The sequence below is a fragment of the Neolamprologus brichardi genome, chromosome 7, assembly GCF_056152115.1.
Source record: "Neolamprologus brichardi isolate AB-2024 chromosome 7, ASM5615211v1, whole genome shotgun sequence".
Classification (NCBI taxonomy): Eukaryota; Metazoa; Chordata; class Actinopteri; order Cichliformes; family Cichlidae; genus Neolamprologus; species Neolamprologus brichardi.
In genome coordinates this window covers 10,981,097-10,998,820 of record NC_142110.1, presented here as the reverse complement: position 1 = coordinate 10,998,820, position 17,724 = coordinate 10,981,097, and the positions used below count along the sequence as shown (strand labels likewise).

General features: G+C 41.3%; 2 protein-coding genes across 3 annotated transcripts; one reads left to right on the top strand and one right to left on the bottom strand.

The window, feature by feature from the left end:
* Positions 1-6,943: 6,943 nt before the first annotated feature.
* On the top strand, positions 6,944-12,368 carry si:ch1073-390k14.1 (uncharacterized). 2 transcript variants are annotated; one of them, XM_006789422.3, is made up of 9 exons: positions 6,946-7,339; positions 8,856-9,423; positions 9,557-9,868; positions 9,975-10,147; positions 10,245-10,329; positions 10,408-10,640; positions 10,779-10,973; positions 11,088-11,313; positions 11,437-12,368. In XM_006789422.3, the coding sequence occupies exons 1-9, from the start codon at positions 7,118-7,120 to the stop codon at positions 11,979-11,981; spliced, it is 2,559 nt and encodes an 852-aa protein (XP_006789485.2). In that variant the 5' UTR covers positions 6,946-7,117; the 3' UTR covers positions 11,982-12,368. The 2 variants fall into 2 exon arrangements, with proteins under 2 accessions (XP_087699211.1, XP_006789485.2); XM_087843085.1 differs by having other exon boundaries at positions 6,944-7,339; positions 10,245-10,640.
* A 1,460-nt stretch (positions 12,369-13,828) lies between these two features.
* LOC102786853 (glycine cleavage system H protein, mitochondrial-like) lies at positions 13,829-17,299 on the bottom strand. The gene is made up of 5 exons (XM_006789423.2): positions 17,130-17,299; positions 16,906-16,985; positions 15,548-15,611; positions 15,263-15,394; positions 13,829-14,386 (listed from the first exon to the last, which is right to left on the bottom strand). The coding sequence occupies exons 1-5, from the start codon at positions 17,278-17,280 to the stop codon at positions 14,289-14,291; spliced, it is 525 nt and encodes a 174-aa protein (XP_006789486.1). The 5' UTR covers positions 17,281-17,299; the 3' UTR covers positions 13,829-14,288.
* Positions 17,300-17,724: the final 425 nt, after the last annotated feature.

Below are 17,724 nucleotides of genomic sequence, written 5' to 3'. Positions count from 1 at the left end.
ACTGTAAACAAACAGATACAAAATCAGTAGGTTTGTCTTTCCAATCTTGTGGAGACATTGGAAAAACTTCCTTTAGCAATCTCCAGCATCCTGGTTATGAGGTACCCCGTGTAATTTGTCTTTATATTACATCAATAACTTTTTCAAAGGAAGGATAGAGTAACTTTTTCCCCCCAAGTAGTGCAGTTTATTGTTGTTCTTCTGTGTCTCTTTATTCAGGCCCACACTTCATGAAGGCCCCCCGCCCACCGCCACCACTCCCCCTCCCGCCTCACTGGCGACCACAGTACTTTACATCTATAATGAGATACAAATACGCATCAGCAGGACAGTGTCTATGCCACGCGTCACTCTGTGAATATTACTCACACTTATTAGCTGGATTATGTTAATCTTTACACTTTTTGCTCACAGACAACAGACTCCCCATGATATGGGGGTGGTCACGGCAGCAAGCGTGTGTTGTCCTGTGTGTGTATTTCTGAGTGTGCGGCTGCATGTCTGTTAAAGTGATTGCCATGTTGTCAAACTGATCTGCATGAGAAAGGGTGGTCTAATTACATCACTTATGCAAATGAGAAATGCACACAGGCTAGCACATACATGCACATCGCAGAGGTCAAAAAGACAGTGCAGGCTGCCCCCTTATTGACTAACACAGGGTGGCATCACCACCTGTCAGAAATAGCCCTGTGCTCACACTGTACACAGAAGTTACAGGCTGTTTCGATGCACACCACTCAGATAAATCAGAAATGGAAGTCGATTGGTCAAGCTCACATTAGACTAAAGCACTCAAAATGTTATTGGAAAATGTCCGACCGCATATCCAGTGATTAGTCTTTTTTTCAGACTGAAACACTGATAGTATCCCTGTTGGAATGATTTATTGAGTCTGACACATTTTAATTAAGCCCAAATTAAATGAATCGGCTGGCGGACTATAAAACATTGCAGTTTAATAACGAGCCCCTACATTTTCCTTTTTTTCCCCCCCTTCCTTCATCCAATCCCATTTTGGCTAGCCGCACCAAATAACCTCTCTCCATTTAATGATATGCAAATGAATTTTCATGAACCCCATGATCCCATGCGATGATTAAACTGAGATGACATTAGCTGCCATGCTGCTGCCACTCTCAGTGTTTCTGTCTCCCTATTTTCTCTCTCCCTATCTCTACCATCTTCTTTTGTATCCACGACAACAGCCAACTGGTGATATTAACAGGGTTCATTGTCAATATTCCCTTTCCTTCACAATTCCTTGAAATTTCCTTTGTGAGAAGTGACATTTTGCATATCCGCTGTTATTTCAGAGAAGTTTTCCCAATGCCAGCAGAGATGGCGAATCAGAGAGCTGGTTTCACTGGTTCTCACGTCTCATGTGGTAGTGAGCCCACTGCAGACATACAAGTTACAACAACTTTACAATTACTGTAGTAACATTACATAGACGATTTTAGTAACCTTCCACATCTCTTCATTTTCCACTTTCAGTGCTCCCCTCCCACCGTTCCGTTTTAGTCTGTATCCAACTCCACCTCTGCTGTCGTTTATTGTACTCCATTTGCATAATGAAGCCCAGGCTTAATTAAGATCCCACTGGAGTCTGGAGCCAAGGATGAAGGAAGGAAGGACGAGGGAGGGGGAGGTAGTGAGGGAGGAATCCGGCGTTCCTTAGCTTATCCGCACGTGTCCAAATAGGAGGCACAATTTAGGGGGGGGAGAAGAGCATTGACGAGTGATTAAATCGCTAATTATGATCGGCTGTTAGAATTAGTGTGTGGCTGTTAATTAGCTGCAGATGAGATGCCCAGACAGTTGCCCGCCTCTGATGACTGCAGAACCCTCCCTGACTGGCAATAGAGAAACACAGCTTGACACCCTGGAGATGATGCCAACACATCCCTCCCTTTAAACACACACAGCAGTCTGAGGGGATATCCCTTTAAGAAGATCCCAGGTGTGCAAGTGCAGGAAAGAGGCTCTTCATCATCCTTGTCCACCCACTCCCACTGTTCTTCGTTAAGCACAAAATCCCCCATTTTCCTCCTTCTGCATCCGTTATTCATTTTGCTCATTATTCCTCTCTTTCCAAATAGTCTTTCTGCCCATACTGGAATGGTATGATCCCTCCTCTTAGATATTTGTAATGGGCAGCAGCATCCTTTCAGTGCAGCAGCTGGCACTGAGCAGAGTTGGCATCACGGAAATAGTTTTTCTCCCATACTCCCACCACGGCTACATTTGTAGTTCTACTTGTAGTTCTTTTGCTACTTTTTTTTCCGTGGCATTTAATACATTTTAGTGTACCTATTGATCGTGCCCGCGAACGCCTCGCAGTTTGTGTTTGGCATGGTGCCATCTCTGTTTCCAGTCTTTCCCTTGAGGGGATGCCACCGCCAAAAACGTTCAAGGCATCCGAAATGTTTTGCTCACCGTACGGAGGTTTCTGTTTACTAATGTGTGCATTATGTTGCTTTGGCAGCGTGCCATCTTTCTCCCTGTGCCCTTGCCGCCCCTGAAAAGATGCCATCACTAAATCGCTGGCAACCGTTGCCCGGGCACCTCTTCTTGGCTTTGTCCAAACAAACAAATGGTGATTAGTAGCAAATCCTCGGAGGTGAGTCCTCGTCTTTGACTATGACAGTTCTCCGCCATTCGCTTCGAATGCTTCGGGCATGCCACATGTACAAACTGGCATGCTGCCCGTTGGATGGCACGCTGCAGCTGGCATGGAAAGGAAGAAAAATTGAATAATGGTTACAATAATTCCAACGCTGTTTCCCATTCTGCGACCTATCATGCATTTACAAATTTAAAGTATTGTCCATCTTTCTCCTCAACATCCTATGATTCTGTCGTTTATCGATATCCGAGTCCTCCTCTGCCTGCTGGCATCTCACTTACTTCTATGCTCCGCTATCCTCTGATATTTTCCCATCTTCCCTTTCTCTGCCCAGTCCCTTGTTCGTTACGCCCCATTATGCCTGTGCCAAGGTGCCACCATGGTAGCAGTATGGAGGTCTGTTTCTCTTCCTCTTTCATTCTTATTCTCCTCCTCGCCCCTTTTCCCATGCCCATGCCCGCCCCTGCTCAAGTCCTGACTGGATGGCACTGTGCCAACCTGCCACCGCCATCGCTCTCATTTGTAGCTCATCCCTCCGTTGCCCTTCCCCCTGTCTCTTCATTTCCATCCCTCTCTTTTCCCCTTATTTCATTCATTTATTTTCTAACAAAAAAAAAAAAAAAAAGCTTCACATTGTATGGAACACTTTATGTGATGGACCTCTAGTTATGCGCAAGATTACTTCAGACATACAAACTTTTCATTCCTTAGAGTCACTCTGCAAATCTTTGCTGTCATTTGAAAGACTTTTTTTGGCACCTGAAGAAATGCTCTCAGTTGCTGCCCTGTAGGTAATTACAGCAGCACTCACTTATTCCACTGAGACAAGAGGAGAAGGACGAAGAGAGCCCCGAGTTTGTAGAGAGCTTGTGCTGTTTTAATTAACTTTAACCAACCCCCCATTATGTGTGTTTCACTTCACATCTCCTAGAGCCTTGAGTAGGTTGTGCTCGTTCACACATGAACAATGCAGCAATATGATTGATATGATCATCAGTAAAATTGATTGTATACCATTGACCTAACCCACTTTGCCAAGATGACCCTTGCTCCCTTGTTTTTCTTTTTTTTTTCTCCCACTCTTTTAATTCTCTTGAGTCAAACAAAAGCTGGCAGTGGTGGTGGTGATGCTATTAAGCAAATACTCTCATTAGAACACAAAACATAATGAATATGTAAATGGTGTGTGTAATTTATGCATGGGCTGAGAGACTTGTTGTCTATTCAGCCCTTTATTATACTCTCTATTTTTATCCCCTTTTCCTTAAAAGTTCACACTCTTTACCAATTTACTGCTTTTCTTAGACCACATCCTGTGACTGAATCCTTGCGGGACTTCTCGAGGTCTATCTATTGTCTCCTTTATTTTGCCTTTTTTTTGTCTACACTTTTCTCCTTGCCTTTAACCATGGTTTGTACTCTCTAACAGTCTTTTTTTCTCTGTTTGCTTCTTTTGGCTCACATCCTGTCCTCTCCAAAAACAAACCCTGCAGTGACGCATTAAACCAACAACTGAGTGTTTGAACAAGGTCTTTCTTCCAGGAATATGAATACTGAATAATCTATCCACTAAATCGCATCCGGACCTGATTGTGCTGTATTCTCTGTTTTCCCTTTGTCCCTCTGTGACTGTGTTGATCTTAATGTGTGGTCCAAACTGTGTGGCAAATTGAAGCGTGTCCTGATAGACGGAGAGTAGCCTTGCTCCTGTCTAGGATAAACACCTATAATACTCTGGCTCCCTTGGCAATCACCATAGCAACAAACCATGGTACCCACGTGAGTTGCATAATAAGATGTTCCCCAAGACCATGGACCATAAAGCGACAAAGTGACAAACTAGACACCCGCGGCACTGGCTGCAAGACAGAAAAATTCATTTTGAACAAAACAAAGGTTAGGTTTGACATTTGAATGTTATTTTCTATTTGTCAATAAGCTCACATCAGAAAACATGCACCCTTACAAGCACATACACCTTTTCTGTGTCTCCAGACCTTAAAAGGTACTGATGAGCTGCAGTCAATGATTGTAATGAGCTATCGATCACCGTGGGAAAACAGAGGGACAGAGAAGGGTGAGGGAGGCAGAGGGAACCAGAGGACACACACACACAAACTGAAGGACTGCCAGAAAAAAAAATAAGAAAAACTTCAGACGAACTAAATGGAGACAAGCTGCCTGAGACAGAGTATCAATACTTGCTTTAATCAAGACTTCATCTCCCATTGTACTGCTTGAAATAGAATTTATGGGACTGTGTTTTCTGTGATCACAGGTTTAAATGGAAGTGGTCAACTCAGGGCAGTGTGTGGATGAGTTGATTTGCGAAGGATGACCATGCAGACACGCTTGCCATGACCAAGTACAGATGCCAGTGAATGGCACTGACGCAGTATCTCTATATTCCCCTCTTTTTGTGCTGTATGCATGGAGTGAAGGCAGACAGCTTTAGGGAAGGGGGAGGTGCGTTGCGTGTGTGTGTGTGTCGTGTGTTGGCTGGCGTTTCAGATAATGAAATGCAGCAGGGAACAAAGAGCTGGGGGCCCCTATTCTCTGTGCTGCAGCTTCATTTTCACTCCCGTCAGTCTATGATTCTTCTAAACCCTCTTTCTTGTGTACACGCATGCATGTGTGTGCATGTGTGTGTGCGTGCATGTTTATGTTTGTATGAACCAGTTGTTGTTATGTGCACGAGTCTCCCCTCCTCCTCTCCCCCCTGTTAGCATTCTGCATGGCAGATCCCCCTAATGTAATAACTGTGTCTGCATGTCTAATTTACAGCAGGAGAGAGTAAATAGCCTGTGGTTAATTACAGTACGTGTGTGTGCTTGTGTGTATGTGCGTGTGTGAGTCTATGCAAGTGTCTACATGCGCGTGGGTGTGTCAGAATGATTTATGAGTTGCAAATAGCTACACTAGTGGCCCGTTTCTCCTCACTTAGTTTTTAATCTGTCTTTCCATTAATTTTCCTGGAGACGTTATTATGGTTTTATAACAATGTGCACGAGGATGCACATGTGAGTACACGCGTGTGTTAATGAGACAGAGGTGTGGACATTTCGCGAGTATCAGCGCTACGTGGGCACCTGGACTGCACTTTTGCTTTTGCTTCTCTATTTCTCTTCCTTCCTTTTCCCCTTTTTCTCTCTTTTGGTGCTTCATTCACTCTCTTCATTGAGAGCCACAATGAACACAGATCTTTATTGACAGTACACGGTAGAACATGGAAACAGCAGGTCAATCCGTTTAGCCCAAGGGCCGATACACCAATTCACCAATTTGTCAGTGTTAGTTTGAAAGAGAAAAGCAGCTAATCTCTCCTCTCTGCTCTCTATTGATCACACACTTAGACTCCACTTCTCTGTCTAAACACTATTGATTCTCTCTCTCTCTCAATCTCTTTCTCCCGCTCCCTCTCTTTCGGTCTTGCTCTATTCACATACCACAGCACTCAACACCATATTCCCTTCTTACACTCCCACTACTTTTCACATAATAGTTTTGAATAACTCAGATCGTATGTCCTTGTTTGCGAAGCCTTGAGTCGCATTTTAGACGAACACTTGAGAATATTTTTTTTATATATAAGTAAAATAAGACTTCTGAGTAATTCCTGTAATAGTATCACAAGTGGAGCTTATCAACTATACAAAGCATTTTAAAGTTTGCTCCACAAGTGTCACAAATCATTGTCCCCTGCTGCGTACTTTCAAAAGCTTATTCATGGTCTCATTAAAAAAAATCAATTACTTAGCAACCCTTCAACAGTCTGAATACAGACTGTGATTTAAAAAAAAAAAATCACTGCTGGGTACACCGTCTCCTGTCTCCTGGCTTTGTTTTTCAGTCACATCACAGGCTGCACTTGAAAAAGGCCACATTCCTGTCAAGATGAAGGCTATGTAAAAATTATAGAGTGATTATCCAAAGGAAGATGCCCCCCCTCCAGCATTTTAACATCACTTCAAATTGAACCAAGGATCTCTATTTGATTGGATTTTGCTTGTGGCGACCCTGGGAATGAAACATTTTCGTTGACAGGTATAGATTTGGCAGAGAAATGATTGTGCTGTGGACAGGAAGATGAAACACAGAGATCGACTCAAATCTATGTCAAAAACAGGCGTTCATATAGCATTTATTAGGTCTATATTGCTCTGCCATAATGCCAAGTTAATGAAATGTAAACATGGAATCCCATCTGTTACTCACACGCTGTGAAAAGAAAAAAAACAGCCTAACACCCATGGGCTTTACTAGCCTCCTGCATAGCTCATTTATATTAGATTTGTACACCCCCTACTGGTGCTTTTTACTCATTACAATTTACCCCAGGTTACAAAACATTTGACACATGGCTTGTGTAACTGAAAATCAGCTGTTGTTTGGTAACTGGTAGTTCAGGAGGTTGAGATGATCGTGAATATAGAGCTTAGGCTTTAATCTTTTTAACAAACTAAAATTCCAGTCACCTTTTACTCGAAGATGCCTCCTTCAGGAGCTGATGCCCAAGCCACAGTGAAATGGTGGTTAGGGGAAGTACTGGAGGGTCGAGAGGATCCCGAGGGTTTCTTCGCCATGTGTGTGTCCATCCTGGGGCACGTAGAGACCCGCTCACAGTTTCTGTCCCTCATCGAGCCTCTGTCCACGGGTGACAGACTCCTGCACGCCAGTCTCACCTCCATCTACCAGGAATATTTCACCAAGGTCAGTAAATGTTTCAGCAATAGAAGTACATTAAGGTTGGAGGGCTTGTAACACCTAGGATTAAGTCAGCAAAAATAAAATACATACAAAAAATGACACGAACAAAACACAATAAGGAAGTAACAGGACTTAATTAAACGACTGGCGTTTTTAGAGATTAACTTAAACTGCAGCATTTGATGACACAAGTAACTTTAGGTAGCTAGTTGTGATAATCTTAGCACAAACGGACCAACTTACAAATTTTTGTCACTTTTTCATTTTACCTACTAGCCTAGCTTAACCTAAAATAAATAAATACGTAAATAAATGAATAAAAACATACATAAGTATTAATGATTTCCTAGTGGCGGTACAGGAGCAGCTCTTCACCGAAAATGCAAACCACTGCCAAGGCCAAAGTTTCCCCCTTTTGTGAATGCGGAGCCCCGGGATCTGCGTTAATTGGTGATATTTTCCCGAGAACTACGGAAGCGTAGAGCTGCCACCCAAGCAAAAGAAAAATAGAGCTATATCACATCATAACCTGAAAACTTTATTGTTCTCACAATATACTATCATGTTAGTACAATATACTTTTGACGTTTGAACAACATAATATCACGTCATTACAATATACATAATTATCACGTTCGTAGAATATAAAAAGGTTTTTGTTTTAACGTGATAATTAAGTATATTGTACTAACATGATAGTATATTGAACAAACATGAAAAGTATATTGTAAGAACAATAAGGTTTTCACGTTATAATGTGATATATCTCTATTTTTATTTTGCCTGGGTGGCAGCTCTATGCTTCCCTACATCAAGATGATGTCTCCCAATTTTTTCCCATTCCAGTTTTCTTTGTATTTGTAGGGATTTGTAGGGATCTTTCTAAAAATGTCTAAAAGTAATTTAGACAATGGAAATTGTCATTTCCTTGGCATTTTCCACGTTCCCTAAACAATTTGAGGAAAGTGGACAAGTGGAGGACAAAAGAAGTGGCAGGTCTAAAGAACTATCTAAAGCAGATGAACAGTATCTGAAAGTCATGTCCAGAAGAAATAGGAGAAAAAAATCAAAAACAAGACCTGACACAGGACCTGAGAGATGCATGTGATGCTGCCCATCAGCGCAGGATTTAATCCCAGTGCTGTTTGGGATTAGGGCAGGACCCCCTGGAATCTAGAGGGCGGTGTTGGAGATGAAGATGGAGGCTTGAATGAAGCCTGAGTGACAAGACAGAACCGGTGGTGGGGAGAATTTGGGTTACAATAAGGTGTCTGCAAGGAAGAATGACAGGTTTGCATGTGTCCCTTATGAAGTACTTGATGAGTGTAAACCAAGCCGTGCCTGTTCACACCCATCTAATTAAAGAGATAATACATTTAAATAAATGAAACACCTGTGGTAGTTTTTGATAAAAGCTAATGTCTTGTCGTTTAGGGCATAGTGTACACATTTGTCTTTTTAAACTACTAAAGAATTGTTTTAAAAGTAATAACAGGGGGTTGTCCCGCTTAAATTTTAGACTGAAGATGACGAGCTGGAACTTGCTTTGGCTCTCTCTCTACTGGATATGAAAGGTCACCCTCTGCAGTCTCCCAGCCAAGAATCCCAACCACTGCAGTCTGGAGATGCTCAAAATCACAGAGGATCTGTTCAGCTGAATTCTATATTAAAGCCTGAAGGAAGCAACTGCACCAATCAAACTGGATCCTGGAACAGAGAGAGTCCACCGCAGACAGCCAGAGAGATGGAGTTTCAAATAAGTACGTCTCCTAATAAGCAGACACTCGGGACAGGTCAGACTGTGTGTGTCTCAGAACAGGAGGGAAATGTGGATCAATCACAGAAGCCAAAACGCTCTAAGAATAGGCGGCAGAGGCGAAAATGTACTGGCCAGCACCTTGTAGGTTTACCCCGCTCTCCATCAGCACCACCACCAGTGTTACTGTGGTTCAGGAGGGATTTGCGGCTGTGTGACAATCCTGCTCTCGTGGCGTCACTAGAAGTGGGTGCACCTGTCATACCTGTCTTCATCTGGAGCCCTGAAGAAGAGGAGGGAACGGGAATTACAGTGGCTATGGGAGGAGCTTGTAAGTTTGATCAAGGAATCAGTGGTTATAGCAATACTTTGTCTCAGTGTCTTCATAATAGTTCTTGACAAAATCCTTGTTTGTAAGGCTCTGCATTCTAATTGTCTGAATGTATCTTCCCTTTTTTAAATAGGTAAATATTGGTTGCATCAGGCATTGTTGTGTTTTTCTTCATCTTTGGAGCACATCGGCAGCCGTCTTGTCGTCCTCAAGGCAAATGGGGAGATGACAAGTGCTGAATCTTCTCTGAAGGCACTTAAGGAGCTGATTAAAGAGACTGGGGCAAGAACAGTGCTGGCTAATGCCTTGTATGAGCCCTGGCTGAAGGAGAGAGATGATCTGGTAGTATCAGCTCTGCAGAAACAAGGTGTTGAATGCAGGATGTTCCACTCTTATTGTCTCAGAGACCCTTATTCTGTCACCACGGAGGGTGTTGGCCTTCGAGGTTAGTCAAAGCATATTTCTATGTGCATACTGGGTTTGCTGATAATGTATACCTAAATTACAATATGGCTATTCTGACGAACTTTTATTGTTTTTCTATGATGTAGGAATAGGTTCAGTCTCTCACTTCATGAGCTGCTGTAGACAGAACCCAGGGACCGCAGTAGGAGTTCCCCTGGACCCTCCGGTATCTCTCCCTACACCTGCCCACTGGCCAAAGGGGGTCTGTTTGGATGAACTAGGCTTGGCACGCATGCCCCGCAGGAAGGATGGCACAACGGTTAGAAACCAAAGCTCTAAGGCAAAACAAAACAACTTAAAAATAATTTAAATCACGCATCTGTCAATGTTTTCTTTGTTTTCTCTTTGGCATTCAGGTTGACTGGGCAGTGAATATTAGAAAAACCTGGGATTTTAGTGAAGGAGGAGCGCAAGCCCGTCTAGAGGCCTTTCTTCATGATGGTGAGACACCTATTGTTCAGTTGGTTATCTTAACAGACTTGGCAATGAACAACACCATATATTTATTTCTATTTCTAGGTGTGTATAGATATGAAAAAGAGTCAGGCAGGGCAGATGCTCCAAACACCAGCTGCTTGTCGCCCTATCTTCACTTTGGTCAGCTCAGTCCACGCTGGTTAATGTGGGATGCCAAAGGAGCACGTTGTCGACCCCTAAAGTTCCAACGCAAATTGGCGTGGAGAGATTTGGCTTACTGGCAGCTCACGCTGTTTCCTGACCTCCCATGGGAATCCATCAGACCTCCATACAAGGTGGAAATTAGTTATAGATTACAAAGGGAATATTAACCATACCATAAAATTGTAAACATTTTTTTGTTATCACGTCAATTTATTCATTTGTAATAAAGGCCTAAACCACATTACGGATAATTTTACATCCACTGGCAGGCTTTGCGGTGGAGCAGTGATCGGGGCCACCTCAAGGCATGGCAGCGAGGACGAACAGGCTACCCTCTGGTCGATGCAGCCATGAGGCAGCTGTGGCAGACAGGCTGGATGAACAACTACATGAGACATGTAGTGGCATCTTTTCTCATAGCATATCTTCATCTGCCTTGGCAAGAAGGCTATCGCTGGTTCCAGGTGAGATGCGTGTGCACACTGGGACTAATGCACTCACAAAGATATTGCACCAAATGCCTGACAAATATTCACAAGTACTACTTAACTTCCTGACTGTATCCAACCCATGTTTAGGACACCCTGGTGGATGCAGATGTTGCCATAGATGCAATGATGTGGCAGAATGGAGGCATGTGTGGCCTGGATCACTGGAACTTTGTCATGCACCCTGTTGACGCAGCAATGACCTGTGACCCCTATGGTACCTATGTTAGGAAATGGTGTCCTGAACTTGCAGAGTTGCCTGACGAGCTTATTCACAAACCCTGGAAATGTCCTGCATCCATGCTGCGGCGTGCAGGTGAGACATTTTACTGTATTTCACTTTTTAAATAAGATAAATGTATGGAATCATGCTTTGCATAGTTTAGTTTCAACAGTTAATATATCAATTTATTACATCGATGCTGTCCTCACGGTTTAGGTGTGGTGTTTGGCCAGTCGTATCCCGAGCAAATAATTACAGATCTCGAGGAGCGAAGGAATCAGTCTCTACAGGATGTAGCTTTGGTGCGCAGGGAGTTTGAACAGTATGTGGACAAACACTCAGGCTGCGATTTGGTGCCTTTGCCCCCACGCCTGGTCTCTGAGGCTTTGGGTTTATCACACAAGGATGGGGCTGTGGTGACACAAGGAAAGCAGTTCCTCTTGCCTGTCATCACTCGCATGGAATTCAAACACCAGCATGAAGATCCGGATGCTGATGCCACATCAAACCCCTACAACGCAGTTTTAAAAGGATACGTGAGCCGAAAGAGGGACGAGACCATTGCTTTCCTTAATAAGAGAGACTTCACTGCCAGTGTAATGCATGAGGCAGTCCAAAGAAAGGAGAGGCTCAACAGCGATTATCGGAGAATGGAGGGGCTCCCACCGTCTCCTTCACCTCGAGGCAGGGCCAGACGAACTCCCACAGCCAAGGACAGGTTCTCTATAGTACCCGGTGGGGCAGTCACTTCTCTAAAGTGACCAAGACTACAAACTTTTTACTCATTTGCCACAGAATGTAAACATATAACAAATTTATTGAGTGTAAAAATGATGCCAAAACATATTCTGCCAATGTGGATGTGGAAAATATTTGTGGAAACAAAGTAGATTGCAAGGGGGCTGGAAAATGCTCTCAAAAGTTTATATTCAGTTTGACCTCAGGTACTGCGTTAAATAATGGCAGCATACACCGCGTTCCAAATTATTATGCAAATGATATTTTTCTGTTTTTCCTACATAGTTGATTCAAATGACAGTTGGCATAATTTTCGAGTCATCGACCAATAGAGTATAATTCAAATGTTACTGAACAAAACTCCCGATGAAAACAGTATGTTTTTCAAAAATAAAAAAACTTAAAATGCACTGTTCCAAATTATTACGCACACAGACTTTCAAAAGATTTTATAGATTGTAAAGAATTGAAAATGGTTATTTGTTGAATTTGCAGCATTAGTAGATCACTATCATCAAAAGCTATTTCAATCAAAAACATCTTAACAGGTCAAGTTACATATTACCATAGGACCCCTTATTTGATAGCAGTTTTACAATTCTTGCATCCATGGAACAGTTTCTACTTGAATGGTTTGCAGGATGTCAGAATAGTCTCCCAGAGCTGCTGTTTGGATGTGAACTGCCTCCCACCCTCATATTTTTTTGTTTGAGGATGCTCCAAAGGTTCTCAATAGGATTGAAGTCAGGGAAGAATGGGGACCACACCATGAGTTCCTCTCCTTTTATGCCAATAGCAGCCAATGATGCAGAGGTATTCCTTGTAGCATGAGATGGTGCATTGTCTTGCATGAAGATGGTTTTGTTGCAGAAGGCACAGTTCTTCTCTTTCTACCATGGAAGAAAGTGGTCAGTCAGAAACTCCACATACTTTGCAGAAGTCATTTTCACACCTTCAGGGACCCTAAAGGGGACGACCAGCTTTCTCCCTGTGATTCCGGCTTAAAACAAGACTCCACCACCTCCTTGCTGACGACACAGCCTTGTTGGGACATGCTGGCCGTCCACCAACCATCCACCACTGCATCCATCTGGACCATCCAGGGTTGCACTGCACTCATCAGTGAAATAGACTGTTTGAAAATTAGTCTTCATGTAGTTCTGGGCCCACTGCAGCCGTTTCTGCTTGTGAGCATTGGTTAGGGGTGGCTGAATAGGTTTATGCACAACTGCAAGTCTCTGGAGGATCCTATACCTTGATGTTCGCAGGGCTCCAGAGGCACCAGCAGCTTTAAATATGTGTTTGCTGCTTTGTAATGGCCTTTTAGCAGCTGCTCTCTTAATCTGATGTATTTGTCTGGCAGAAACCTCCCCCATTGTGCCTTTATCTGCACGAACCTATGTGTGCTCTGACTCAGCCACAAATCTCTTAACATTATGGTGATCACGCTTACATTTTCGTGAAATATCTAAGGTTTTCATTACGTGTCCAAGGCATTCAACTATTTCACGCTTTTCAGCAGCAGAGAGATACTTTTCCTTCCTATGTTGCATGTTGTTAAAATGGTGGTCTGCTTAATAATGTGGAACATCCTTCTTTAGTAGTTTTCCTTTAATTGGGCTCACCTGGCAAGCTAATGATCATAGGTGTCCAAGATTGATTTCAATGATACAAAGAGTCCTGAGACACAATTCCATCCATGGGTTTAATTGAAAAACAACTTATTTAATCTTTATGACACTTAAACACAATTTGCATAATAATTTGGAATGCGGTGTATATACATATACTTTAGTGTGATTTATTTTTTCTTTAAGCCGTATATAAAATATAAACATTTCAGAAATAAATGACAAAGAAAAGAGACTTTTTAAGGAAATGTTTATTTATTTTTTATTACACGGGTCCTCTGTCCACAGTTTAACCCTTATACATGCAGTGAAGATCAAAATAATTAATACCATAAAGACAAAAGTGCTTTTTAAGTCAAACAGTGTCCCGGGACAGAATTTCAAGTCCTTCAATGAAATGATTTGTAACTATTTTATTCTAGTCTCAGTCTCTTCCACCTTTTGGTGGTTTGATGCTTTAAGAAATCAACAATGGATATTAGGTCAATGCAGGCTGGAAGGTCCCCTAAATTAAGTCTGTAAAGAAATTCTAAAGTTCACAGCTCTACAGCACTGACAGATCAGTAGCCTGGAGCTACAGAGCTCCACTGGAGAATGCTATGTATTGCGTTTTAACGGACAGGCACATATTGTGCACCTCTCTCTGCCAGTGTTGTGAGAAAAAGGGAAGGTGCACAGCACATACAGAAAGGTGTTATGTCAGTCCTCAATAGAATGGATGTATCTCTCATATGCAGCTTCATCCATTAGACTGTCAAGCTCGGCAGGTTTGGAAATGCTCATCTTCATGAGCCAACCTATAATAGATGTGTAAAAATCAAGTTAAGCTAAGCTCTGATTCAAAGATGCACACTGGTTTCAGTACTTGGAGGATTAAATGCTTCACATGAAAAAACAAAACTACACAAAATATGAGTATGAGAATATGAGTCTTTTGTTCTTTGCATTGTTTAAAGATATAAGCTAAAAACCTTATAAGAGAAAATGTTTGTAAATGTCACTGACACCGTTTATATATACACACACACACACACACACACACATATATACACATATACACACACACTTTTTTTGCTTGAGTAAAACATATGTTTTGCTTTCAGACTGTGAGTGAATGTTATAAGTGAAAGGTTATTTTAACATTCTGCAGTGCATTACTACCATAGGCGATAAAGTTAATTGTGACGGGTTAGTTAATTAACTTAAATAAAATGGAATGAATGCAGTGAGGCAAAAGAGGTTGAAACATACAATGTCTCTGGACATCAAATATTCAGATGTTAGTTAGAAAATGTGCAATGAAGGGTCATTTTGATGAAATATAATGTAATGTAACAATAGAACAGCTCCAGCTTTATGGCCTTAATGTAGACCCTGTCTTCACTGTTATGTTGTGTTGTATTACTGCCATCTGCTGTCCAGAGATTAAACCTCATAGCTTACTGCCGCGTATTATACTGGGTGATAAAACAGTTAAAAAACATTAGGTTTTAGCAGTGATCTATATAGAAAAAAATGCACCAATCGAAAGAAAATGCCAATGTTCTGACAAACCACAAAGAGTAATGTCATTGGTTAATTCTGTTTAAGCTTTTGCATTAATCTAAAATGTCTCATACATATACCAGAGTACCCTCCACTAACTGCACTGTGACGTTTATGTGTGTACTTACCATCTTTGTAGCAAGATTTATTGACCAGACCAGGGTTGTCTGCCAGTAGCGTGTTGATCTCTACAACTTCTCCAGTTAAAGGAGAATAAAGCTCGCTGGCTGCCTTTACACTTTCCAGAGCTCCAAACTCATCTGCAGGAGTAAATTTCAGAAAGTACGTCATGAGGGACAAGAGGCCATCCACTTTCCTGCGTTGTGGTGACTCTAAATCCAGCGATAACATGCATGAGATCAAGCTTTATACCCATCTTAATAATATTCACTATCATTCAGCAAACATCATACCTTGCTGAGCCAGCTGTGTCCCCACCTCTGGCAGTCCACAATAAACTACATCTCCCAATGCCTCCTGCAAGCGGTTAGGGAAAACATTTAGCCAGGAAACCCAGAGTATGATGTTAAAAAAAGAAAAACAAAACAGTTATTTGCGTTTTATTTAAATGTTGTGGAAAGGGATGTCTGTGTTTACATTTGAGTCACTGTTATCTGGTGTTTATTGAGTGTTGTGCACACACAAGAAGTGTAATGACAACTGTCAGTCCTACATATACTTTCTAAACTTTAAAGTTTAAAAACTGTACTTTATATTTATGTCAGTAAATATATGTTATTTAAGTTTTTTGGGGGGCCACGTGAGGGAGCATTGCCTTAATTAGCTTGCATAATAAAAGAGCTTTAAATCTTGGATCTGCCTTGCATGTGCACATATTTCAGTGCCATTGTGCTAAAAAGTCATCACCTGCAAAAAAAAAAAGAAGAAAGATTATATTTTATGTCTAATATATTTGCTTATATTGAGAAATAGGCTGTGCTCAGCATAATCTACATATGAAATAAAGAAATAACAAGTATCTTTATGACTATATTATTGTACCTACCTACTGTGTGTTTTACACAATAATAAACCCAGTCTCTTCTGGCCACTTAGAATAGCTTTTAAAAAGACATTTTTAATGTTAATGAAACACCTGAACAAACAAAGGACACATAAAAGTCCCTCTGCCAAAAACTGAGTCCAGCTTCTACTGCTACTGTGACTGGACTGTTTATTTCAAAACACATTGATAACATTTAAGAGAAATATGTTTCACATACTGTAAGCCATCAAATCATTTATAGCAGTTTTAATCAGTGTTGTCTCAAAAAGTGATTTGAGTGATTTACCAAAACATTGTAAGCCAAGACATGAAACATATGCCAACCATATCTCTAAAGAATGATATAAACCAGTTTGTGACAAAGTGACTTTTACATAGCATTTACTTATCCAGCTAAAAAGTCTCTTGACATATAAAAATGTCCATTTTTAAAGAGAGAGATCTGGCCAAGCAGCATCAAATATAACACTATTATAAAGATATTGTGTGGCCAAAAAGGGACTGGATTGATTATAATGTAGATACAATAATGCAGAGTCATAAAGATACTCGCGAAAAAGGTCATTTCTTTATTTTTCATATATAACATATAAAGTCTATTTACCAATACAATTAAACACATTACACATACAACTCTGAAATCAACTATCAGTTGATAATTTATTAAGACAACACCAGCAATCATCTTTTTTTCTTCTGGCAAATACCGGAAATCACATTTTGGCACCGGTCTGTGAAGTGCACGCGCAAAGGTGGAATACTCACTTGTGCAAAGTTGCTGATCCCGACCGTCCCGATTCCGTCTTCCACACGAATCCATTCGTGTTTGTCTGTGAATTTAAGCGCTGCAAGATAACACAACATACTCAGAACTTAGCGAGGATTTGGAAGTCCTCGACGAGTATGACAGAAACACTCAAACACGCTGCAGCTATCGTGTCCTTTCTGTCGCTAATGTTATCTAATACAAGACATGCATAGTCGAATACCTGCTGACAACCGGCTAGAAGAGGCTAGCGTTCTCCCAAAATAAGGCTTAGATGTCAGCTGCAATGGAGAAAGCGACGCTGAACGAGCGAGTAAAGGCAAAACTGTAGAAAAGTTGGAAGAGAGGGAACGGAGTAGCCAACAGGCAGCCATGTTTGTCGCTCACTGATGAGAGCATGTTTCTTCTTCATTGATATGAGAGGTATCAGTGGCGCTTTACTGCCCTCCACCGATCATCGTTATTGATCCTCTTGAACGCTCGGTTTGCTATTATAAAAACTATTATTATAATTTAACTATCAATAAATTTCTTAAAAAATAAAGAAATGCCAAACTCAAGCCCAAAGTAAATTACTTCTACCCCTGTTGATTTTTTTTTAAAGTTGCCACAGATGGAAATGGAAAGTGACTTAGAAGCGATGCTGCATTATTTTAAAATAAATTTCTTGGCAGTTTGAAAGTTTTATACCATTTAAGGCATGTTTCAGCTTCAAAGATCATCTAATATTAAAAAAGGAAAAATAAATTTTTGTTTCTGAGTTGTTTTTTCCCATGTGGCTGAATAACTCAGTAAAATAAAGTCTAACATTACCTTGG

Coding starts and splice junctions, on each gene's coding strand:
- si:ch1073-390k14.1 (XM_087843085.1), top strand. CDS start 7,118: ATGCCTCCTTCAGGAGCTGATGCCCAAGCCACAGTGAAATGGTGGTTA. Junction 7,340..8,855: donor ACCAGGAATATTTCACCAAG/GTCAGTAAATGT, acceptor CTTAAATTTTAG/ACTGAAGATGACGAGCTGGA. Junction 11,314..11,436: donor ATCCATGCTGCGGCGTGCAG/GTGAGACATTTT, acceptor CTCACGGTTTAG/GTGTGGTGTTTGGCCAGTCG.
- LOC102786853 (XM_006789423.2), bottom strand. CDS start 17,280: ATGGCTGCCTGTTGGCTACTCCGTTCCCTCTCTTCCAACTTTTCTACA. Junction 16,986..17,129: donor TTCTAGCCGGTTGTCAGCAG/GTATTCGACTAT, acceptor GTTATCTTGCAG/CGCTTAAATTCACAGACAAA. Junction 14,387..15,262: donor TAAATCTTGCTACAAAGATG/GTAAGTACACAC, acceptor CATCTATTATAG/GTTGGCTCATGAAGATGAGC.